Here is a 27,213-nt window from a genome sequence, read left to right as displayed (position 1 = left end):
TAGTTTATTGATTTCTTTATTTAATTATATGCAAGTGTTTAAGTTATAAGTTTGAGAAGGGTGTTTTGTGTTTGTATTTTTTAAGGGCTATTCAACCCCCCCTTCTAGTCGGCCAACGCGGTCCAACAAGTGGTATCAGAGCCAGGATGCTTCAGGAAGACTAACCGCTAATCGAAGCACCGAATCAATGGTCGGACCAAGCATATACCCATCGAAGTTCAAAGGGGAATTTGCTAGCTGGAAAAAGAGAATGTAGATATTTTTTAAAATATACTTTGAGTTACTTTTAATTATGAAATTCAGTTTTGTAGCACCCGAAGGTAATGAAGAATACCAGTGGACAAAAATGGAGCTGACCGACTACGTGGCAAAAGGTAAAGCAGAGTTCCATCTGCTGAGCGTCCTTCTGCCACAAGAAGTCAACTGGATCGTCACCTATAATTCAGCAAAGGAACTTTGGGAGAAGTTTCTTGAACTACATGAAGGGACGCCCGAAGCTAAGCTCGCAATACGGGACTTACTTCACAACTAGCTCACCAACCTACGACTTGAAGAAGATGAAATAATTGCACATCTACACTCAAAAATTAAGGAGCTCATCACCAAACTTTCGAATCTCAAAGAAAAGGTAAGTAACCAAGATTCTCTAAGATACACACTCAATTCTTTTCCTAGAAATACTAAATGGGCATCACTAGTAGATGTTTTTTATATATCTAAGGACTTAGAAACTATTTCCTTAGAAGAATTATTTTCCATATTTGAAGTGCATGAATCGAGATGTACAGGTATGAAGGAGCCAAAGCACAACATCGCCCTAAAGGCATCGAGAGACGAACAAGAGTCAGAATACTTTCTCGACGATGAAGAAATGGTAATGATGGTAAGGTGATTTAAGAAATTATGTAAATCTAGAAAAACTAACCATCCGCAGGGTAGAAAGAAAAGGACGATCTGATGCTACCACTGCAACGAAGAAGGGCACGTCAAAGACAACTACCCCTAGCTAAGAAACAAGGACAAAGGAAAGAAGCTTGTCCAACCGAACAAATTCAAGACACTAAAAGTGACGTGGAATGACACGTCGTCCGAATCGGAAGTCGAGGCCTTCTCTAGACTTACATTAATGGCAAGCCATCAAGGCGAGGACTACAATTTAAGCTCATCCAAAATGAGCATCAAAAGCATCGATGAAGGGGGAGCTACGTCGAAAGAAAGCAGTAGTTCAGGGGGAGACACGGATAACGAGATTGACAAAATAAGTTAGGTACGATCTCTTCCTCCCAATAAATTATTTAAGTTTGTTAACTTATTAACTAAGGATTGCTGTAAGTTAGAAAAAGAGATTAAAAACTTAAAAGTAATTCTAGCTAAATCTTGCCAATTAGAAGAATTAGACAAAGTAAAATTAGAAAATGAAAATTTGAAAATACAAGTAGATAACTTGAAAAATCATACATGTTCATCAAATACAAGCAATAGAAAATTCACTAATTTAAATTGGTATTATAGATATCACAAGGGACAAATTAGAAATATTCCAAAGAAATATGTCCCTAAGAAATTCTTAGTTAATCCAGTTGGCTGGAATCTATATTGGGTTCCAAAGTCTTGCTTAATCTAAAACTTTTAATTAGACTTAGTGCTTTCAGCGAGAAAATTAAACGTTAAATTTCTTTATGAGGTTTTGTCTAAGAAAGTGGTTGTTGCTCTAATAACCAAGAAGACCTAGTGCCTCGCCACTGCCTGGAAGCCAAAATATTGAAATAAAATATTTAATTAACTTACTGATAAAGCATTAAAATTAAAATTAAATAATGCTTTAAAAAATTTTTTCAAACATTTTTTCTAAAAATTACTTAAAATTCTTTTTAACCGTAGAATTTTTAACTTAGAAAAATTTTCTTGCTTTAAAATCTTTTTGCTTAGAAAAGTTCTCAAAAATATTTATGCTTGCAACAGATTTTTTTTTCTAGAATATTTTTCTTGCAAAATTGTCTAAACTTAGAAATTTTTAACTTAGATTTTTTTAAAAAAAAATTCTTTTACTTAGAAATTTTTTTTCTAAGTATTGAAATAAGTTATTGCAAATTTTTGATGATATCGATAATTTTTAAAAGTTTCAAAGTTTTCAAAATTATTACCCTTAGAGTTTTTCTTGGAACCCCATTTTTTATGTGATCAAAGGGGGAGAAGGAAAAGGTTAAGTCTAAGGAGAGGTAGATTATAATTTTTTTTAATTTTTTTGTACTTGATTGCAATATTATTTGTTTTACTTTTAAGTCTATTTACCCTAGCTTAACTTAGGTTGCTCACATCAAAAAGGGGGAGATTGGTAGAACCCCAAGGTTGTTTTGATGTGATCAACAAGTTAAGTTAGGTCTTGTGGTATTTTAACCTTGTGTCTAAGTGTGCAGGAGCTTAGGAGCACAGGGGGGTCGAGCAAAAGACACAGCTAGCGAGAAGGACGGTACGGGAGAGCCGACGAGCTCGGTGCGTCCGAGGGATGAGGTGCTGCGGAAGAGTACGCGAGCGGACGAGAAGGAGGCGCGCGACATTTTCGAGGGATTAGAAGCTGGAGCGGAAGGTTGCTCGAGAAGGTCGAAGTTGGGTTCGGGTGAGCCCTATTCCGGATGGCCGAGATCTCCCAAGCAAGCGGAGCCGCAGCGGAAGATCCGGACCATGGCGAGCTGAACCGGAGTAGAGGACCCGGATCAAAAAAGTCAATGTTGTTGACTTTCTTGGTCCGGGCGCCCGGACCTGGAACCCTTCCCGGTGCTCGGACCAGTCCGGGGCGCCCGGAACCCTTCCGGGCGCTCGGACCAGTCCGGGGCACCCGGAACTCTTCCGAGCGTTCGGACATGGATTTTATCCAGATCATGGTCAAACACGATCTATGCGAAAGGGATAAAGTTTTATCCCCTTCCCAGGCGCCTGGAACCCTCCAGGTGTCCCGACCAAGGCTATAAATACAGCCTTAGTCCAGAAGCTTTTATAACAACAAGCAATTCTTGCATTCAACAGTTGTACGCTTCCTTGTTAGTTTAACTTCTTTCTTTTTTCACTTTCACTGTGTAAGAGGCTTCTCCGCCTGAAGGAGATCTTTTAGTGTGTGATTCATTCCTTGGATTAACAACCTCCCCGGTTGTAACCAAGTCAAGTCTGTGAGCCTCTTCTTTTAGTTTATTGCTTTCTTTATTTAATTATATGCAAGTGTTTAAGTTATAAGTTTGAGAAGGGTGTTTTGTGTTTGTGTTTTTTTTAAGGGCTATTCAACCCCCCTTTTAGCCGGCCAACATGGTCCAACACATACACTCCGGATTGTAAAGTTTCTTCTGATTGCACCCTTAGCAAGTTACTTCTGACTCGGGCTTCATGGTTCGACTCGGACCCTATGGCTTGCTCTTTGATCGGACCATCTTCTTCTTCTTAAGCATTCTCCGAACTAGACTAACTAGTTCGGCGATGATCTTGTCGTCATCTTCTGAATCCAATTCTTCTTTAGATTCAAGTTTGGATTAGAACTTGTGCTTCAGCTCTTTCGTCTTGATTTTACCTACAGTAACGCAATGCCTTTCTCGATTGGACATTTCAACTTATACACAATCATCCTGAGTTCACACCTCAATGAGGTGCTTCCTTAAGATATCAAAGTATTAGTATCCATGACCAAGATGACTTGTGTACTGCAAGTCGAAGGAAACTTACACTCGAGTTGCAGTAAGAGTTTCACAGACATATCCATATATATAGATAATTATATGAAGTCTTACAGCGAGTCACTCCACTGAACTAGTTATCATAACTAGCATCCACATTTAACTCTCGACTGTTGGTTAATTTATACTAACGGTCTAACTCAGGTTTTGATGAATGATAAATGAGTTAAGTTAGGTGTTGTCATGATCTAATGCATTTACTAAGTGTGCAGATTTTGGGATGTTCGATTCCCAATTGGCAGTCAGGATGTTTGATTCTCGATTGGAAGAAAGTCTAGTCGGGGTGTTTGATTCTCGATTGGTAGTCGGAATGTCTGATTCCCGATGAGCAAAGTTCGGATGTGCGATTCTGGCAAGTCGGGATGTGCGATTCCTGACTGGAGAAAACCAGATGTATGATTTTAGTAGTTCGGGATGTTTGATTCCTGAAGTTCAGATGTGCAATTTTGGAAGGTAACTCTACACCCGATAAGTAGAGGTAAGTCACTAAAGGAGAGTGACTAAGTGAGGACGTGTCCCCATTTGAAGGGACAGTAGGCGTCAGTCCAATTTAGGTCCATTTTGAAAATCTAAATTGAGACCCTAACTAGATCCTGGTCTTGGTAAGACAGAATCTAACTCATAAATATATATAAACTATTCATGCATATATTCTAACTCTATATTGTAGAGACAAATGTAGATCTTCAAATTTTACACACATGGCAACTGACAGATCTTGATTTCGAGCTCGGAGTCAAAAGATATGGCCTCTAGAAGATTAGTGTGCTGAACTAGCTTGATGGAGGTGCCTCGAATCAACCAGATTCGAATAGTAAATAATAAGGTCGAATTCTCCTCATCTGATCAGAATTTTTGGGATCTGATAAGCTCTAGAGACCCCTTCAAAGGGCTTTAAAAGGAGGGGTTGAGCAAGCTTCAAAGATACATTCGATATGAGATTCTATGTGTCCAAACGACTTTTCGACTGCTCCGGTCTCCTACTGTTGCCCTGCAACGACTCTGCTATGCCCGACTATTGGTGAGAAGCCTACCAAACACCGAGCTCAAGCCGATCGACTTTTTTTTATACTTGATCCCCTCTTCTGATGGTTCTGGAAAAGGTATTTTAATGGATTACCCATCAATAGGTCTGCAAGACCTAGGTCTTAGAGTATAAGCCATCAAAGGCTCTGAATCAAGTAAACTTGTGTTCTTGTTCTTTTGCTCATTTTTTTACTTCTCTTTCTAACTTAGTTTTTCGCCGCTCACTTTGATTTCAAAACTGAAAAGAACAAATTTTCAAAACCATATGATTTACGCCCTCCTCTCACGTGTGACTTGATCTAACAAGTGGTATCAGAGCATGTTCTGCTCTGAATTGGTGCAACCACCAATCAAGCCAGGGGAACCAGTGTTATTTTTAGATTTCAATTTTTCCCATTTTGTTTGAATTGGTCAACTTTTATCTCTTCAGATAAAAGGATTGCTTCATCTTCATACCATATCATAAAGAAAGTCATGAGCATGATAGATTAAATTTTAAACTCTCCTAGGTCTTCATTTCTATCATGGCCGAAACCTACTAGGCATAGATCTAGATTTCAAGCAACATAAAAAAAACATTAGAATTCTAAATAGAACTCATATCCTAAGTTACATATCATAAGGAACATCGTGAGCATGTTTAGTTAGGTCTTAAGCTTTCCTAGGTCTTTTATTCATGCCTTGGCCGAAAGTTTAAAGAATATGAATCTAAGTTCTAAGCAACGTACAAGCATAAGAACACTAAACTACTCTCCTATCATAGGGTACATATCATAAGAAACGTAGTGAGCATATTTAGTTTAGGTCTTAAGCTTCCTTAAGTTTTTATACTTTGGTGGCCGAAAGTTTCAAGAAGCAACCCTAGATTTTTAAGCAATCTAAACTCATGGAAAAACACATGAACTACTTGTACCGCAGGTGAGGGGATACTTACATCCTCTTGCTTGGTTCTTTTTTTTTCTTAAAAGAAGGTACCCTTGTGAAGAGGAAGAAGAAAGCTTCTCCTTCTAGTACTCCCTTTTTGCTTCTCTTACTTGTAAGGAGTAGATCTTGAGGACTCCTTCTTGTGAATTAGTTTTCTTAGGGAGAAACCTTAGCTTGGATTCGGAAATGGGAGAGGGGAGAGTTTTAGGTCTCGGTGGAGGAGGAAGAAGGAGAAAGAAGGAGAAAAAAGGAGGAGGAAGAAGAAGGAGAAAGAAGTAGACAACCTTTCTTTCCCTTCTCTTCTCTCATTCCTATTTATCCTCAATGAGGAAAAAGGGAAAAAAAAAATGTCCCCATTCATCCCCTTGATTCCTCTCTTCCCTCACCCTCATACATTCTCACGAAAATAGAAAGAAGAAAGAAGAAAAAGGCAACTTGTCTTTTGTCTTTTGCTTGCTTCTTCTCTTAACCAAGAGAAAGAGGAGGAAAGCTACTTGACATTTTCTTGCTTCCTTACTTAATCATACTCTTGCTTTTAACTACAAATTTCCATTCTTTGCTAATCATATATCATTCATGACTCTATTGGTTATCATATACCAATTTAGCTTTATCTATTGTGAGGGGTTCAAGGTTAAAGCCTTAACTTCTCTCTCTTTTTTGTGTCTTTTTGGTTCTATTTCCCTTTTCCTTTTATTCTAAAAGAGAATACCCATATGTATAGCTAAAAAAATTTCGCGGGTGTTACAGCAGCAGGGATCCCCTTCGCTTGGTAGCTAGATAGCTACTTAGCACCTGTCCATCCGGTCACTCGAGAGGAGTGGCAGCTTTTGGGTGGTACAGTTGTCATCGATCCGGTCTCTCGACCATACAAGGGTTGTGGTGTAGAGAGGTGGGTGGGGTGACCATCCGTGCATACATTGTTATTGTACCTGCTGTTATTGTTGCTTATTTATGTTGTTGTTATTAGCTTATGCTGTTATTGCTAGTATATACTACTGTTTCTTTTGCTGATATGTATATTTATATTGAGATATACACTCCTTATGGGTGTTTTGACACTGGTATAGTTATTGGTAAAATGGACACATCTTACATATTACCTTGTAGTTATAGCAGTGTTGTAGCAGGTTTGTGCCACCCCTGACCTTCTGTTGTTAGCCTAGGATATGGCTTCAGGTATGAACACTTAAATTAACATCACGGTAGTATTTGTTATTCCCTTTATGAGATTGTATACTGTTGGCTTATTCTCTATTTATATGTTATTTTCATGCACTATCTTTTCCTATACCCGCTGAGTTCCAATACTCACCACCCCACAAAATGGTTTTCCTTTCGCCAGGTAGTAGGTAGATGAATCATGGATGCTTGGAGAGTCCCGGCTGCCAGTCTCACGTCACACTCGAGAACATTTGCTTTTCGATCTTATTTCTATGTGGTGGTATAGCGATTTTGCGCATTTTGTTTTCCAATAAGCCGATGTGGATTTTGGAGTTTAGTCTGGTGGTTGTAGGTATTTTTGTTAGTGTCGTTGTTGGTCTTATGTTCATATTGTTTTGTGTTTTCCGCTGTGTTTACGTTGTTGTGTGTTTACTTTCAGCCGTGTAGGCTTATTAAACTGTGTGGTTATGTTTATTTTGTTCCAACCGAGTGGGCTGATGATATTAAACTGCGTAGTTGTGTATATATTCTAGCCGTATGTGAGCTGATGGTTATATAGATGTTTATGTTTATATGTTGTGATGTATTTATTTATTGCTTCATATTGTCACCCGTACAGGGGAGATGTTGTCAGATTTTTGTCTAACAGGGACTCCTCTGGGGCGTGACACAAACTATAACCAAGTCTATTATAACTATAAAACAAATCGATACAAACCTAAAACCTAAATCCAAAAATCCAATAATCAAGGGGGAGGCTCCAAACTAGTTGTCTGGCAGGAAATAACTGAATCTACCCTTTACTAATCCTAACTGGTTAGACAAAAGTTTTATACTAAGTTTAGTGGATAGGACTATTTGAAAATTTTTGAAGGCATGGTTACTCTAATGATATCCAGGTGACTCACCATAGCTTAGAAGTTTATCCAAAGAATGTCTGTTTATTGAACTCAAAGCCAAACTTGAATCTAATGCAAAGTTAAACCAAATCCTGAAATTCAACTGAACTCATATCATAAAATTATTAGATTCCTTGATTGAAAATATAGATCACGTATTATAGGATTCCATGATTAAAAAATAAATCAGGTGAGATGACTAAGGATTCAAATTCAAATTAACTTAAATTAAATTTAAATTAAATTAAATTAAACTAAACTAAACTAAATTAAAATTAACTTAAATTAAACTAAATTAAAATAAATTAAAACAAAATAACATTAAATTAATTCTAAATTATTTAAATTAAATTAGATTAAATTAAACTAAACTAAATTAAATTAAATTCAAATAAATTAAATTAACATAAAATTACTTAAATTAAAATTAAAATTAAATTAAATTAAATTATGTTAAACTAAACTAAATTAACTTAACTTCAAATAAATTAAATTAAAATTAAATTAAACTAATGAAAAATTATTTAAATTAAATTAAATTAAATTCATATAAATTAAATTAAACTAAATTCAAATAAATTAAATTAAAATTAAATAAAATTAATATAAAATTAAATTAAAATAAATTCAAATTAATTAAATTTAAATATAACTAAATTAACATAAAATTAAATTAAACAAAACTAAATTAAATTTGGAATAATTAAACTAAATTAAATTAAATTAAAATAAAGTCAAATTAAAACTCAAATAAAAAAATAAACTTAACTAAAAAATTAAAACTCAAATTAAAAATTTAATGAAACTTAACTTAAAAAATCAAACTTTTATTAAACTTAAGTTTTTTTTTCTTTTATCTAAACTTAAACTTAAAAGCAAAATAGATCAACCACGTACTAAGACTTTTCTCTTACCCTTTGTAGGAATCTAAATGGATAGTGGTTACTTCCAACACATGACTGGAGATCAAACCATATTCACAAAATTGACCTTCAAAAGACTAGGAATCGTTGCCTTTGGAAACAATGAAAAGCTAAATGTAATTGAAATAGGTAACATTGAACTAGAATCTATTTTTATTATTCATAAAGTACTATTTGATTGAAAACCTCAAATTTAATTTACTTAGTGTTAGTCAATTGTGTGATTCGGAGTATAATGTTATATTTACATCTACTGAATGCTTACTTAAACATATGGCAGACCTCACAATAAAATTAAAAGGATTTAAGGATAAAAATATTTACACAATTAACCTAGGAAGCTCCTCACTTAAGTGTCACTTGACACAAAAGGAGGAAACCTAGCTATGGCATAGAAGATTGTCCCATACTAACTTTAGAAACCTCACCAAATTAAATGGCTTAGTTAGAGGACTACCAAAATAAAACATGCATAAAGATTTAATCTATGCTTGATTTTTGAATCCAATATAGGTTCCTACCTACTGGATTAATCAGAAATTTTCTTGAAATGTACTTTTTTGTTACTTTTCTGATTTGACTCTTATAAAATCTATAATACCAATTTAGTTCTTGATAATTTATGAAATTTGATATAGCAGAATTTGAACATGCAAACTTTTTCAAATTTTTTATTTATTTTTTAAATTTTTCATTTTCTTCTTTGAGTTTATCATACATTTCTAAAGGACATGCATTCGCTAAAATTGCTTTCAATTCTAAAACTTCCTTTTTTAAATTAGTATTTTTAGACTTAAGCTTATATAACGATCTCGTCATAGATTTAATACTTGAATATAATTGGTCAGGAGGTAGTAGAGATACCTCACTTACCAAATTTACTCTAAAGCTTATCTCTTCTTCCTCGCTGCAGGTTTCTTCTAAGGAGTCTCCCCCTTTGTTTGTGCTCTCCTCCTGGTGACTTGTCATTAGTGCAAGTCCAGCGTACTCCTCCAAATTATATTCTGATGATGACTCATCCCAAGTCGCCTTCAGGGTTTTGAGCTTTGTTGTGCATCTCTTCTTGTTGTCCTTCTTCTTCAGTTTTGAGCAGTCATCCTTAATGTATCTTTCTTCATTAAAGTAATAGCATCTCACTTTCCTTTTTCTTCTTTTCTTGGCCTGCACTTCATTGAATTTATTAGATCTAAAAAATTTCTTAAATTTTCTTATCATAAATGCTATTCATCATCGTCGAGGGAAGTGCCAGCATCTGATTCATCCTTCTTAGATTTTAGGGCAATGTTGTTTGATTTTGCTATGTCCTGAGTATCTACACATCAAGACTCGTGAAGTTCAAAAGTAGAGAATAAACTTTCAAGCGTATTTACCTCGAGGTTCTTAGAGATGTAGCAAGCATCTACTAAGACTGACCATTCGAGGTCCTTAGAGATGCAGTAAACATCTACTAAGGCTAACCACTTTGAAGTTCTAGGAAAACTTAATTTACTCATAAATAAAACATCATATATGAAAATAGAATATCATATTTTTGTTATATTAAGATAACAAAACTTACCCATCGTTAGGGGTGGTATACCGAAACACTAATTTTTTTAAATACTTTATATCATACCAAAATATTTGGTATACACAAAAATTATACCGATACCATACCAAATTTTTGGTATATCAAATTTTCAATATGATTAAATTCCATATCATTTAGTGTAAATTTTGGTATGGTACAATATACCAAAAATTTTGATATAAATGTTATATTGATACCGATACCAAAAATTTTGGAATAGTATTATACCATACTAAAATTTTTGGTATACTATTAAATCAGTATGGTTTAGTATATTTTAGTACAGTATGTGCAGTGTACCAAAATTTCGATATTTTTTTCCACCCCTATCCAACATCATAAATCAAAGTCCTCATTATCATCATCATCATCATCTTCATCATCGTCATCGTCGTCATCATCATTCTTATGAATTTCACTTGCATTCACGTTTATCACTACTCCACTAGGATCTAGTAATGTTGTAATAATATATTCCTCGGTCTAAAATGTGTTCGTAACTTCCTCTTGTTGATATGCAATGTCTTCCTTGTCACTTTTCAAACTAGGATATGAAGAATAGAATATTTGAATCGTTTGTTATGCTAACACAAATGGTTTATATCTCTTATAGAATATCTTATGATTTATTTCAATTAAATTATACCATGTAGGCACCTTCATCCCTCTGACATAGTAAAACCAGTGACACATAAATAAGATAACTCACATTTCTAGGCTAGGGTATTCAACCACAATAATTTCTTCCAACAAACCATGAAAATCATTACTTGCACCTCCATCATTGGATAATTGAACACATACCCACTATTCATTATAGTTTTCCCCATTCCATATTTTTAAGTATGAAAATTATATCCATTTATAAAATATGTTGACCAAGTGTGTACCAATGCTTTTGGACCCTATGACAGATGAATAACAATTCTTGCTCAAGATGAGTTTGATTATCATGAACCTAAAGTCAAATAACTATGTTTAAAGTCATCATATGTGTAACAAAATTTAGATTTTCTACTTACATATGATTTGAACCATAGTGCAAATTCTTCTTCGCAGAAACGATAAAACTCTTGTGTTGACATTTCAGAATATAAGTTTTAGAAAATACTACATAGTATAAATAATTAATGACACAAGAAATACAAAAAAATAAGAAATATATACTAACTCATAAGAACCCATGATAATTGAGTGCACTTGTACATAGTACCACTCAATTTAATTGTCATGTCAGACTAAGTCTATCTGTAGGGTTTATATGACAATTCTTATAAGCTACTCAAGGGGACATCATCAACCTAGATAACTAGGACACAGTTTCCTTCTATAATCAACAACACACCATATAAATAATATTATTTCCCAACTTATCGGGCCTATTGATTTAATGAATAAATCTCACCCATTGATAAATTAAATAAATAAATACTAAGTATATGTGCTTGTTATTATATAAGGATTAAGAATACGCACATCCATAATAACAGAGGTTATGTTCTTTTATGCAGTCAGTATAAAAGGAACAACCTCAAATGGTCTTGCTCAATACACACATAGTGTACTTGTGTAATTTTATAGTTAAGATAAACTAGTACCAAATTACACTACAACAATTTCAATGGTTTGTCTCAATCCATCTTGGTTGTGAGTTATTATTTATAATTTATAATGAACTGATAACATGATCTTCTGTGTGACATCGCACACCATGTTATCTACAATATAAATTAAATGGACAACTGTATTTTACTAAATGCAGACATTTGACCAATGTGATTCTCATTTCAAAATAAATGTTTATATAAAAAGTTAGGCTTTTAGTATATATCATAACAATACCTAATCATCCTGGTTTCACACCTCAATGAAGTACTTGCTCAAAATGTCAAAGTATAAGTCTCCACGACCAAGATGACTTGTATACCTCAAGTCGAAGGAAACTTACACTCGAGCTATAGTAAGAGCCTCACAGACATATCCATATATATATAGATAACCATATGGAGTCTTATAGCGAGTCTCTCTAATGAACTAGTTACCATAACTAGCATCCACGTTTAAGTCTCGACATCCTAATATCTCCAACTAGTGAGAAAATAGCTGCTTGGTAAACCAAGGAGTGTCACCGGTGCTAGTGAGAAAATAATTGCTTGGTAAACCAAAGAGTATAACCCGTGCTAGTCTTACAGAATTGATGATGTACGAATGCATCAATTTGACGACTAGGGAAATTCTAATATGTTCATAATTGCACATGTATAGATAATCACTAGTTGTGATCCAATCACAATTTCTCTCATGCTACAAATTGTATTAGGGACATTTAGTAAATGACTTTAAGACAATCAAATATGTAATATGCACTCAAATAGTAAATCTATATTTAGTAAAAACTATAATGCAATTGCCTTAGGACATCCTTTAAAATCTAACACTCCCACTTGGCCTAATGCTAATTGCCATAGTGTCCAACACCGTAGGTCTCTACATGACTCTCAAACTCATTTTGAGGTAGAGGTTTTATTAAAGGATCCACTAGGTTCCTTTTGGTGGGAATTTTTCTCAATTTGTATTTCATTCCTACTCATGATCTCTTGATCATATGATAGCGACGAAGCACATGTTTAGATCGTTTCTTACTTGGATCCTTTCCAATTTATTGCACCTCCATTTAATATGAATATGAATTTAGACTGAGACTTGGAGTCATCCTTGTCCGTATAAAAACTTACATCTATATATTTGCATATGATCATATCACTATCTCCATATACCAAGAGCATATCCTTAGTTATTCTCAAGTACTTAAGGATCATCTTGACAGTCGTCAGTGATCCATTCCTGATGATTTAGCTCTCTCTCTCTCTCTCTCTCTCTCTCTCTCTCTATCTCTCTCTCTCTCTCTCTCTCTCCTCCTTGAAGATTTGGTGTCTCCGTCAACATAGAAGATAGTTCATTGATAGTTTACCCTCCAACTATCTTAGGCGGGATCAATGAAGAACATGACTAATTTATTTTCAGGAGTAATTATTTATGGCAAGGGATTTATATCTAAAATTATGGAACTAATGCTCTCTATATTAATAATTAATAATGGACTAAATGACATCTTATATCCATAGATATAATTTTTTTTGCCAAAAATAACTATTTTTCAAAATGAACTCTAACTATATTAATCAGTTAACTCTTGTTCTTTTTTAAAAACAAAAATTTATTGCCATCTTTAAATTATGGATTTACATATACAATGCACAAATTCTTCAATAAATAAATAAATAATTTTTATAATAGAAATTTAATAGATGATTAGGGTTTAGAAAATTGGCCAATTAATAGATGATTAATTGGCAATTTACCAAAAGGAGTACATAGAATATGAAAATTACCAATTAATAGATGATAAATTGGTGTATGTTTAGTTTGATGATCTACTATTTGGTGTTTGATGTTGTTAGTGATATGGGAAGTAGTACATGTGTGATATTTGGATTTGTAGTTGGTGATCCGATTATAGACTTGTTGTTGGGGATCTTACGGTTGAGTGAGCCTGTTGTCCTTGGTGTTACCATTTAGGTTTACAGTGCCCTAAATGTTTTTATGGACTTGATGTATTTGGTATTCCTAGAGTATTTGGATCAGTTTTCATTGTCTTCATTGACGATGTTTTGATCTATTCCCGATCCAAGGTGGGCTACGCACACTATCTTCGCATAGTTCTAGAGATGTTTCGACGGGGACATCTATATGTGAAGTTCAGTAGTATGTATTTTGATTGTCTACTATGAGTAGTAGTCGTAGTCTATACATGAGACTCTCAGTTTTCTTAGTTTGGTTGGATATTATCAGAGTTTGATTGAGGATTTCTCCAGCATTATGCAGTTGACCGGACTGTCTAGGAAGGGTGTAATTTATTTGGATGGAGGCATACAAGATCAGTTTCAGGAGTTGAAACGAGAAGCTGTTAATTGCACTTAATTGCTTAACTTTGATATTTGATAAATATAATTATTTATTTTGTTCTAAATTAATGTATCAAGCTTGAAAAATTGTTTAGGAGAAGTCCTATGCCATTTTGTCTTAGTACTTTTTGACAATTGATATTGTATAGTCATCGACTCATATTTTATTTCTTGTTTTGCAGTTAGAGATGTCTGAGGAATGTCTTTCACAAGATATGAATTTGAATGGATTGTTGCTTCTTTACTCGTCCCTTGATGATGCTGAAGGGATAATAAAACTAGCGTCTTTTGCAAAAAAACAAGGAAATAATAACATTGTATTTCTTTGTCTACTCATGCTAAGTAAAATGGAAGATTGCCTTCAGTTATTAGTAGACAGGTAATTTCATATTGTGCTAGTAATGAGACAATTTGCTTTCTATTCTATCTCATTTTTTTTCCTGTGAAAGTTTGCCTTCTTTTATTAGAGATCCATATTTTATAATAATCGCAATATTGCATTCCAGAAGTTGCACTAATGGCAAGGTCATATCTTCCAAGAAAAGTATCAGAAATTGTATCATTTTGGAAATAAGATACAAGTAGTAAGTCTTCATCTTGACAGGAATTGTGAAATAAAATAGATCTCATAAAGTTACAGTATAACTGGCATTGTCTTAGTTCTTATTGTGCTTCTCGAATTTGTGCGTTTCTGAGTGTTTGATTAGGATTTGTGAAATTAGCTTTTACCATTACAAAATGTACATCTGCACATTGAAAAGTGAAAATGGGTCGTGGAGTTAGCTGCGGAGGGGGTCAAAGTTCTCTTGGCTACCTATTTGGTAGTGGTGAGGCTCCTAAATCTGCTGGAGAGTCTGCTGAACCTGTTCAGAAGCCGGCTTTTAAATCTACTGGAGAGCCTGCTGAACCTCTTCATAAACCAACTCCTGCAACACAAGTTGATAACAAGCAGATCCCTGCTGGTATCCATGGGAATCTAGCAAACAACTACCAGCGAGCTGATGGGCAGAACTATGGAAACTTTATCACGGCAAGCATTTCTCACTTAGATCCCTATAGTTATAAGAAGAAGCTTACATTTTGCATGGAATATATATTTGGAGAATTTTTAGGTTATAAATTCATTATTGATGAGATTTTGCGTGGAAAAGCACGGTAGAAAACTGGCTATATGTTCTTTAGCATTTTATGATTTATGAGATTCTTCATTTATATCTAACTTGTTGACTTTACTGTATCCGTATAACCTATTATAGTTATTACTTGATTTTCTATATCATTTTTGAAATCTATAACTCTTGATTTATATTTCTTCAGTTGACGAAAGTGGTAAATAGAGTTGTTTTGAAACAAGTTCTTCTGTGATTCTCCACATCTGAATAAATGTAACCCAATCCTAGTAAATTATGTTTTTTGAGATCACACTAAATAATATGCTCACCACAAACACTTAAATATGTAAAATATAGTTTTGGCATTTTGACTTGATCAAACAGAATTGAATATTACCTATTTAAAAGTAGTAAGTCTTCTTCTGAGTAGATTTCTTTTTTTTTAATGAGAATTGTAGATAGTAATAGGATGATGGGTAAGGTATGGATACCCGATCATCCGATGGGTATGGAGATGGGGATGAAAGTTAAATACCCAATGGGTATGGAGGTGGGTATGGGTATGAATATAATAAATGGGTATGGGTACGGAGAATATGAAATCCGACCCATTGTCATCCCTATACACAACACATGTCATTGCTTCAATCCAAAACTCCTTAATCATGTCTTTAAACATTAACATACTTCTCACCATATTAAGTATTATTATGTTCTTTTCCGCAACTTTGTTTTGTTGGGTGATCTAGGAATTTTCAAAAGGCAGTGAATTCCATGCAACTCACAAAAAAATGTTAAATTCATTAGATGTAAATTCACTACCTCTATCGATTCTCAATGCTTGAATTTGATATCTATTTTATTTTGCAACAAGAGCTTTGAACTTTGTGAATGTACCAAATACCTTAGATTTTTGCTTTAAAAAAATAAACCTATGTCTATATATTGAAATCATCAATAAAGAGCACAAAATAATAGCTTTTACCAAGAGATTCGGACTTAATAGGACCAAAAACATCATCATGGACAAGTTTGAGTGGTTTGGTTGTTCTCAAAATGGATTACTTTGGAAAGCTCTTTCTTAGATGCTTGCCTAGTAAGCATGCTTTACATAATTGATCAGGGTGATCTATTTTTGGAATCCCTTTCAATATCGTATGATCTCCCAAAGCTTGAGTCCATCAAAATTTAAATGATCAAACCTCATATGCCGAAATCCATGATCGATTCTCAATTCGAGTCTTCAAGCACATAGGTTCACAATTCTTCGAGTCCAATAAAAGCATCTTATTTTTAATCATAAACATCTTAGCAACAAGGTTAGAATCTTGATCTCATAGCCAAAGCATACAATCATTCATATGAATCTTGTAGTTTCTTTCCAAAAGTTAAACAATACTTAAGATATTGCTAGTCAATTTTGGAACATAATAAATATCGCAAAGGAATTTATGACCACTATTATTTGTTTCAAGAAGAATTTTACCTTTGCTTGCAATTTTAACCTTTTTGTTGTCTCCAAAGTTTACAAAGTTTTTCTTGTTAGTATCAAGTTCCACAAATTTACTTTTATTACCCATCATATGATTGCTAGCTCCATTATCAAGGTACCATGTGTTTGGTTTTTCAATAGAGTCCTCCTTGAGTGCAAGAAATAAGGATTGCTCTACATCATCTTCCTTGTTCTCCATTAGATTTGCCTCTTCATGTTCCAAGTCTGATTGGCATTCCAAAAATAATGTCCAAACTTGTGACAAGAATAACATTCAATTTTAGATTTGTTTCTTCTATCATCATACCTCACATAATTACCTCGTCCTCTTGCTCTTCCACTACCTCTTGCAAATGTTTGATTTTTTTTATCAAACTGAGAAGGTTGCTCATCTCTTCCTTAACCAAGACCACATACTGAACCTCGACCTCTGCCTTGTCCTTGGTCTCAACCTCTACTTGAAAAACCTCCTTTGGTTTTCAAATTGGTCTTTGCTTGTAATACATGTTCTGATTATTCTTGCTTTCCATGGTTCATCCTTTCTTCATGAGTCTGTAATGATCCATTTAATTCATCAACAATCATAATCTCTAAATCTTTGGACTCTTCAATTGCAACAATAATATGATTAAACTTTGTGCTAAGAGAGTGTAGTATCGTCTCAATTACTCAAACATCAAACACGATTTTCCAAGTTTCTTCATTTGATTGATAATAGCAAAATCTCTTGTAAAATAATTAGAGATATGTTTACTCTCTTTCATAAAGAGTGATTCAAACTCAGCCCTTAGAGTTTGAAGTCACACCTTCTTCACCCTGTCCACTTCCATAATAGAGTTGTGAAGTGTCTTCCATGCTTTCTTTGATATTGTCTCATCGTCTATTTTCTCAAACATGTCTTCATTTAAAATTTGATGGATGAGAGTAAGAACACATTGATCTCTGTTTCTTTCTTTCTTCAAAGCATCTTTTTGATTTTGAGGTAGAGTTTTCATAGCTAAGGGCTCTTCAAAATCATTTTTAACAATAGCTCACAATCCTTGGGATCCAAAAATAATCTTCATTCTAAGTGACCATTCTCATAGCTGAGTTTGATAAGTTGTGGGTATTGAAAAATAAAATATTTTGATGTCATTTGCTCTAATATTATTTTTTTTATAATACATGTATTATAAAAAAATGATTTAGCTTGCAACTTTATAATACAAAACTATTTATAGACTATTCATCATTAATTAGATACATAAACTTATTCTATCTAAATACACAAATTATAAAATTCATATTTCACTTGAATCATGTCCCCTTAAGATGGTACAGTGGTTAAGACATGGAGTATTACCATATGAGATCTTGGGATCAAAACTCAGCGTGTTTGAGCAAGTCTTCTTCCATTTTAAAGTAGAGACGAGAGAGACGAGTAACTTCATCAGAGCATAATGAATAGATGTTTATGATACATATGATTAATTTTTCAACTTTTTACATTATGCACATTCACATGAAGTTGTTCATGCCTTCATGTTACATATGATGAAAATCGTAAACATGTGTCTACGTTTAGCATATTATATATAGAGTTTTAATTAGGGATGTAAATGTTCGCGAGCTATTCGGAGCTCGATTCGGTAAAAAGTTCGTTTGAGTTCGTTCGTTTAGCTTATTGAGCAAAGCTCGAGCTCGAATTTTAGCTCGACAATTTTATCGAGCCGAGCTCGAACTTAAGAATATTCGGCTCGTGAGCTCACGAACATGTTCGCTTATAGGCTCGCGAGCTCGGGCTCGAGCTCGGCTCGTTTAAAGGGCTCGAGAACATATTCGTTTATAGGCTCGTGAACTCGGACTCAAGCTCAGCTCATTTAAAAGGCTCGAGAACATATTCGTTTATAAGCTCGTGAACTCAAGCTCGAGCTCGGCTAGATTAAAGGGCTCGGGAACGTGTTCAATGGTGTGTTGAGTTTGAAAGTTTAATGTAGTGGTTTGGGATGTTCATTAATGTGTTGAGTTTATATCATTTTAGTTGTTAGGTTTGTTGAATATTTATTCAAATGAATTTTCGACCTTGCTTAACAAGCTTGCAAAACGAACCTTAAAATGAGTCCAAAAATGAGCTCTAAAATGAGTCCGAAAATGAGCTCGAGCTCGCTTAACGAGTTAGATTTGTTAACTATGATAATCGAGCTAATAACGAGTCGAGCTCAAACTGTTCGCGAGCTTAGTAATTCCAAAACGAACTGAGCTCGAGCCTTATGATAAAAGTTTGATTCGAGTTCGAGTCGAGCTTGAGCCCGAATATAACTTAAATGAGCCGAGCTTGAACTTAATATTGTTTGGCTCGATTCGGCTCGGTTCAGCTCATTTACATCCTTAGTTTTAATATCCTATGTGGCACACTTAATAAGCATCTCAATTTTTTTTTATTCTGAATTTTTTTATATTTAATATTTAACTCAACTCTTAAATTCTAAAAGTAAAATCCTGAATGATATACCTGCAAGTCAAAAAAATAAAAAATAAAATTGGAATGCATTGTCGCCCACGATGATCACTCACCATAGATGAACACGATAAAATTATACATTGTATATATAGAGAGAGAGAGGAGTGTTCTGCTACGGACTGTATGTCGTGGGACTATGCGTGGTACAATATCCAGGCGCCTAGATTCATTATTTTTTTTAAATTAATATTTCCTTAAAGAGAAATATATACTACATGAACATTTAAAATTTTTAATCTTGAACACTATAACTCAAAAGAGAAGCCTAAATCCTAGAGGAAAAAATCTTATTAACTTAAACTCATTATAACCCAACTCCTAAATTTTAAAATTGTGGATCCTAAATATATATAATATATCCCGTGAGTATATAAAATTTTTTATTTTAAACACTATAAGCCAAGAGGGAAGCCTGAACTCTAGAGGAAAAATCTTATTAATTCAAACTCATTATAACCTAACTCCTAATCCTAAAATTTTAAATACTAAATACATATAATATGCCCTAAAAAGATAAATAAATAACAAAAAAAAATTTACTTATATTTATGTGCCTAGATTGAATCCTGATGCCTAGATTAAGGTCTAGGTGCCGGAATTAATTCCAAGTGCCTTGGATCCGCACAGATAAACAACATTTCATTCCTAGCATATATATATATATTCATTCATTCGTGGGCGTTAGGTATGTACAACCCTAGGTTGGTTTGATTGGGGTGTCAGGATCACTTCCGAACGCCCCGATCTGTGAGGTATATATATGGGTCGTCCACAGTAAGTGACTACCGTAGACACCTTTCATAGCACATAAAATGATGTTTTTTCTTTATTTTTTTAAACTCTTAATTATGCTAATAAAATTTTAACTTTAAGATTCAGGATTAGATTATAATATTCAACATAAAAAAAAAATTATATGCTCATGGAGTGGAGTGTAGGATATATATATATATATATATATATATATATATATATATATATATATATATATATATATATATATATATATATATATATATATCCAAACCAAAAACCAATGCCAACCCGCTTTGCATGTGTGTGCGTCTTCTTCGTGAAAAGCGATGTAGTCTGAACCAAAATTGACGACCTGCACCACGTTGCACCTGCCTTTTTTTTATTTATTTATTTTTTGTGAAAAGGCGAACATAAAAAACCTAAGTGACAGAGGGACGGTGGCCACAAGTGGTGAAATTGGAGTTAATAGAAAGAAAAGAGACAAGTCTTAATATAATTGACAGAATATGAACTAATGGCATCAGACGACAAACAACTACCACAACAATTAACCTTTTTCTTACTAGATAGGATCGACTAAAATAGGACTCAAAATAAGACCACCTCACATATTTCTAAATTCCCTAATTGATTCAACAGGCTCCGGCATAATCTAACGTAGAGGTTATGAAAAGTAAGCTACTTAAAGTAACGTTGAACTCATAGGGATCCAATCAATACAGCTTGAAATCCAGGAATTAGAAGAGAGAACCAAAATGACTTAGTATGGCTTATATCTGTGTCCACGTCCACTGTCATTGTTCTGACCTCCACTTGAGCTGCCACCATATTTTCCCCCATGCTGCGGTCTTGAGACAGGTGCTTCAGGCTATTGCCTAAGATAAATGGAGAATGTATTGATGATTTAACAATCTTAGTTGCAAAACAAGACAAAAAAACATATGGAAGACAAAAAACAAAGAGCTTTTGTTACTCCACGAGAATGTTTATCTGTTGAAACAATTGTTAGCTCACTTACAGCACATATCCAAGTCGTCCATCGGGTAAGACCATGGGCACCATTGTCATGCCAGTAGGGATCTGTCCCCTTCCATAAGCCATAGACTGCAAAGTAGGCGAAATGAGATATGCAAAACCCTCTGAACAGAAATATGAGAAACAAAAGATAAGGCAAATAATGCAGTAAAACAATGAGCCTTTCGCATTTTCCTTAAAGAAGCATGTTGTACTTTATACCTGCTGAAACCCTGAAGCTAGAGCACCATAAGCACCTCCCAACACACCGTACCCCATTTGAGATGGATAATTTGACAATAAAGCAGCCTGTTGAGCACTTGACCCTGCTTCAACCTTTTTATCTGCTGGAGGCTTTGCTAATGAACACTCGACAACATCACCTATCACCAATATGAAGATATAGACTAGATAAATGACAAATGCTCTACTGATGGAAGGAAAAATATGGCTTCAAATGTGAAGAAAATAATCAAAATGGCATAAAGAATCACCATCTATTTCATATTTCTCTGTGTTCTCAAGTGCCTTCATAGCTATGGAGCGCTCTTTAAAATGTACAAAACCAAACCTCTTCTCGTGTCCAGATTTTGCTGGAGGCAGAACGACCTTCGTTATTTCACCATGAGGTTCAAATAGCTTTTTCAACTGCCCTTCTGTCACATTTTTGGGTAAGTTCTTCACATAAATTGACTTTACCTGAAAAAGTTTCATCGCATAGGGCAAATAATGTGACAGACACATAAAAGGGAAAACAACAACAACAATCAAGCCTTATGGGATCGGCTATATAGATATTTCTACGTCATTGGACTCTATAAATTTTATCTTTTTTTATTATTACTAACCAATTTTTTTTTATCTTCCTCTTTGTCGTTTGATATGGATATTTGTCATATTTTCACATCGTCTAATTAGAACATTTATTGGTCATCTAAAGTTAGTACAATCTTAAACGTGTCTCCCGGAATTTTCCGTCAATCGACGCAATCCCGACTTTCTCTTTAATATTTTCATTTCTAATTCTGTCCATCCTTGTGTGTCCACACATCCACTTCAACATTATCATTTATGTAACTTTATCTTCTGCTCATGTGCTCACGTCATAATCCAACATTCAACTCTATATAACATAGCAAGTCTAATCGTTATTTTGTAAAAGATTCCTTTAAGTCTTAGAGATACTTTACGAACACCTGACACTCTCCATTTGAACCATCTTGTTTGTATTATATATAAAATATCTCTCTCAATCCTTCCATCTTTTTATAAAAATGATCCTAAATACTTAAAATTCTCACACAGACAACTTATCATCTCTTATCTTAACAATTGTCTCATTGCGTCTAATATTGTTAAACTTAAATATCATATATTTTGTGTTTATTCTACTAAGCCTAAAACTATTCACTTCTAGCTTTTACATGTCTCATCTATCAAAACAATATCATCTGTAAACAATATGCATTGCAGTACTATGAAATGTTTCAGTTAATCCGCTTGAAGTCTTCCCTTTTGTCATTACATCCTCATATATATCCTTAATCAGTTCAATATACGTTATGCTAATACCTCCCTTTTCTAGTATTCTCTATATAATTTCTCTTAGGACTCTATCATAAGCTTTTTCTAGTCGACGAATATCATGTGTAAACCATGTTTCTCTTCTCGATACCTTGAGATGTATAACTTCAATTGTGAACCTCCCAAGCATAAATCTAAATTGATTTTAGTCACCATGGTCTTCTTCCTTAGTTTTTTTTCTATTACTCTTTCCCAAAATTTCATGGTATGATTCATTAGTTTAATATCCCTATAATTTGCACAATTTTGTATGTCTCCTTTATTCTTATATAAGGAAATTAGAATACTTACCCTCCATTGAGTAGGCATTCTTTTAGTTTTCAATATCAGGTTGAATAGCTTTGTGAGTTATTCAATACCTTATTTTCCAAAACACTTCAATACCTCTATCAGAATATTATCTGTCCAACTACTTTTCTATTTTACATCCCATTTAAAGTTTACTTTACTTCTGAAGTTTGAATTTTACAATAAAATTTAAATTTCTATACTCATTTGACCTACTTAATTACTTAAATTACGTTGGTTATCTAAATCTTCATTAAAAAATTGATGAGAATACTTATTTCATCCCTCTTTTATTTCCTCATCATTTACTAGTGTCCTATTGCATTCATATTTAATACATCTTATTTGGATAATTTCGATAAGATCTCTTGTCTTCCTCTCCCTCGCTTTACCTATTGTGTAAATATTTATTTCCTCTTCTTTTGTATCCAATTTTCGATATAAACGTTCAAAAGTTTCATTCTTAGCTTCATTCAATGTTTTCTTGGCATCTTTCTCGACTACTGTATATTTTTTAAAAGTTTTCTTCATTTTTCAAAGTATATAATACCTTAAAGGCTATTCATTTTTCTTCATTTTTCATGTACTTTCTCATTTTACCACCGAGATTCTTTGCTTGGTGTTGCACGCCCCTTTGACTCATCGAGTACACTCTTGATTGTTATTTTCAACTTTAATATCATCTTATCCCATGTCGTATTCGAGTAGTCGTATATTTCATTATTTCTCCTAATACTTGTAATCCTACCATGTCCTTAAATACGTTTTACTTACCATACTTTAACTTCCACCATTTAATTATATGAGTCATGTATATTTTTCTTCTATTGATATTATCCTTGAGGCTATGTTGGGTAGTTAAATTTTTTTTAAGAATGACGTTGTAATCTTTATAAATTTTTCTATCATTATTTCTAACCATAAGAAAGACATTTTGTGATTTCTTATTTCGACTTTTGAACATGACCAAGTATTCTTCTCTTTTCTTAAAAAATATTAATTAGTATAAGCTCATAGCAAAATCTAATATATTTTTTCCTTTTTCATTTCTGGTTCCAATCTCATAACCCCCATGTACACACAAAAAAAGATAAAAGAAAAAGAAAAGAAAATCTATACAGAAACCGTTGTAACCTGAGAACTAGTAGATGAATCCCCACTCCTAGGTTCAGCCCAGTTTATTGTTGGCACATTTGAATCTAATTTGAATTTTGCTGATGACATCTCTTTTTTGGAGTATTCAGCACATGCATGATTATAATACTCAATGAATGCATAACCTCGGTTTCGGGAAGCATTATGTGGATCCTGAGAAAGTTAAGAAACAAATGGAAAAAAAAACTGCATTAGTCCAAAGCAACAGAAGGTAATAGAATGCAACATAAAACACTGAAATGAACAGATTTATCACCAAGCAGTACGTGGGAGTCTCAAATAGTAGCATAACAATATAAAAAATAAAAGAAACATCTAAAAAAAAGTGCTTATGCATTAACCTTGATCAAATCCACTTTATTAACTCCAGGACCAATAGTGGTCACAACTTTCTTCAGATCATCCTCCATCCAGTTTCGAGGAACATTACCAATGAACAACCGATGCTTAGCTTGAGACTTTGAGAATTTAACCTTTTTTCCCTGAAATAGGTTACAGAACAACAGAAGTTGAGTAAAAGATAGGAATATTGTACCAAAATAACTGTGTGAATCAGCTTAGTAAGCAAATTCTCACATGGATCTTAATAAGACTTGTGGACCAGAAAACCAACAAGCAAAGGCAATAAATAAATAAATAAATTTGTCACAGTGGCAGCACAATAGATTTTCAATTTTTCTTTAATTAGAGAATATATTTTCAGCAAATTTTGAAACTTTTCTCCTGTTCCAGCTAACAAGAAAATTGCTACATGATTTGAATATTTACAGAAAAGTATTAACCCAAAAAAAAAATAAAGTATGAAACTGAACAAAGGATGAGGGCTAAATATTGACATGAACTATTTATTGAATCCAGCAGTAAGCAATATGAGTACGACACCAAAAAGATGATATTTCCTTTTCAGTGAGTCAAAGTTCATATCCATAAAAATTCAACCGGACAAAAGCCACCATATATCTGAAGGACAACTACCTTGAAATCAGGATTATTTAATTCTTCAATAGCTTTAGTAGCCAGCTCTTTTGTTTTATAAGTAACAAATGCATAGCCTTTATTCTCCAATGAATCCTTGTTTTTCATCATCCTAACCTGCCATTTTGTGGAATTACATGAAAATGAATCATAAAAACAGCAGAATGGCACAGAATGAAAAAAGAAAAAGAAGAAGAGAGAGATTTACCTCAGTCACCTCTCCAACAGACTCACACAATCTTCTCAATTCAAGTTCTGAAGCACCATAAGCTATATTTCCAACATAAATTTCTGACCCATGGGGAGGAAGTGCAAGGAGCTCAGTTTGCTCCTCACTTGCATGATTTTTATCATTTAAAATATCAGCACTGCTAAGTTTATCACCACTGTTGTTTCCATTGATAGGTGCAGTTTCTTCTTCTTCCTCTTCTAGCTCCTCCACCTCCTCTATGACTTCCTCTTCCTCTTCTACCTCCTCTTCAACTTCTTCATACTCAACCTCATCTTCCATCTCATCAGTGTCATCAAAGACAAGTTCTTCAGGCTCAACTGTCTTTACTGCCTCAGTTGATTCAGCAGCAGTAGTAGTTGATCTTGTCCTTGGCATTTTAGATATCTGGAAGAAGCTTGCAAGGTAACTGTGGATGAAAGACAGGATCCAAATGCATTTGCAAGGGGATCAAAGAGAGAATGTAGCAAGGAACAGAAAGGCCAACAGGAGAAGCAAACTAAGAATCTCAATTCAATAAGAGCCATGGAACTCAAGTAGTTTCAAAATCAAAGAATCAAACGTGGATCATTATAATATCAGTAAAAAAAAGGATAGAAAGAGAAAGTATCTCAAATGATAGTCAAAAAGGTAATGTTCAAAAGGTACTACATAATCAAATGTGGACATAAGATTTAAAGCAGAAGTCCAGTATAGCCTTTTGGTCATGTCATATCTTTTTCTCATTCCACAGGAATTAGAAGAAAGGAGAAAGGAAGTGAAAAGTAACAAAAAATCATGAAAGACTAATTAGAGAATAGGGGCTGCAACCATGTTTCCTCATAGCTTATAAGCACAACACCTGATATGAATCCAACAATAGTACTTTAACTTGGCTTACACTACAAGAATACTCAAACAGAAACATAGAGCAAGGGATAAACTCATAGTCATACTAATTTCAATAAAAAATTTAAACCTTGTAATGTTGAGTTCCAATTGCATCTAAGGAATCTGTAAATATACATAGAAGTTTAAAACCATTGCAAAAACCAAAAAAGGTCCACAGAGTTAGATACATCAAACAAGTCTAGAGGACCCATGCATGACCATCTACATTCTTTGGTCTGACATTAGGAGTCGGAGAATGAATGTCAAATGTTGTTAGTATATAGAACATAGGGTGCTTACTGCAACCATTAGTTAATCAACCCAATGAGTCAATTTTCTCATTAAACCAAGTTATTATGATTAGTATCATAGAGAATTTAGTGCAACGCAAGGTGAGGATTCCATGGAGCTCATATAGAAAATATAGAAAATAGGACTATGATTAACAAAGCTCATTGCGGTGAAGGAAAGCTACATCTGCTAACAAAAATTTCAAGCAAACGTAAACATCAACAATTTCCCCGCCCTATTCTGAAACAGAAACCCTACAAACATAAGGCCTAAGCTCTTCCTTTTATGAAGTCCAACGCGCTAAGAACGACCACAATAATCTCGATCCACAAGAATATAGCTAACCGCAAAGATGAATCTTTAAAGACAAACCTCCCTTCGTATTCGTGGGCCGGCACTAGGAGGGCGTTAAGACAAAACACCAAAGAAACTAGGAAATGGTGTCACCAAAGGGAAAAATCGACATGTTCGAAGAAAGGGAGGCCGAGAAGACAGGAACAAAGATTCGAAAGGCCAGAGGAATGAAAACAATAGCTCACCAGAGAAGCAACAGTGGCGGGGATCCGTCAAATCAGAGGAAACAGTACGCTGCGAGATATCGAAACTCACGCGGAGAGAAAGCTGAGCGAAATTTTTTCTTCCCTAAATGTGCAATTTCGAACGTGCCGTTGCCATTAATGGTGGCAAAGGGGATTACGTTTTGAACCTAGATCACCATACCGTTCCGAGAGAACGTGCCGTTCACATTAAGTTTAGC

At 34.0% G+C, this 27,213-nt stretch overlaps 1 protein-coding gene across 1 annotated transcript; it reads right to left on the bottom strand.

The window, feature by feature from the left end:
- Positions 1-20,831: 20,831 nt before the first annotated feature.
- LOC122009918 (heterogeneous nuclear ribonucleoprotein Q-like) lies at positions 20,832-27,190 on the bottom strand. The gene is made up of 9 exons (XM_042566231.1): positions 26,996-27,190; positions 25,275-26,136; positions 25,067-25,183; positions 24,433-24,573; positions 24,071-24,244; positions 21,559-21,763; positions 21,287-21,447; positions 21,069-21,154; positions 20,832-20,925 (listed from the first exon to the last, which is right to left on the bottom strand). Exons 2-9 carry the CDS (start codon positions 25,671-25,673, stop codon positions 20,919-20,921), a joined length of 1,290 nt encoding a protein of 429 aa, XP_042422165.1. The 5' UTR covers positions 25,674-26,136; positions 26,996-27,190; the 3' UTR covers positions 20,832-20,918.
- Between the last annotated feature and the right edge of the window lie 23 nt (positions 27,191-27,213).

Source organism: Zingiber officinale, chromosome 8A, assembly GCF_018446385.1.
Source record: "Zingiber officinale cultivar Zhangliang chromosome 8A, Zo_v1.1, whole genome shotgun sequence".
Taxonomy (NCBI): Eukaryota; Viridiplantae; Streptophyta; class Magnoliopsida; order Zingiberales; family Zingiberaceae; genus Zingiber; species Zingiber officinale.
This window is presented reverse-complemented; position numbering and strand designations above follow the sequence as displayed.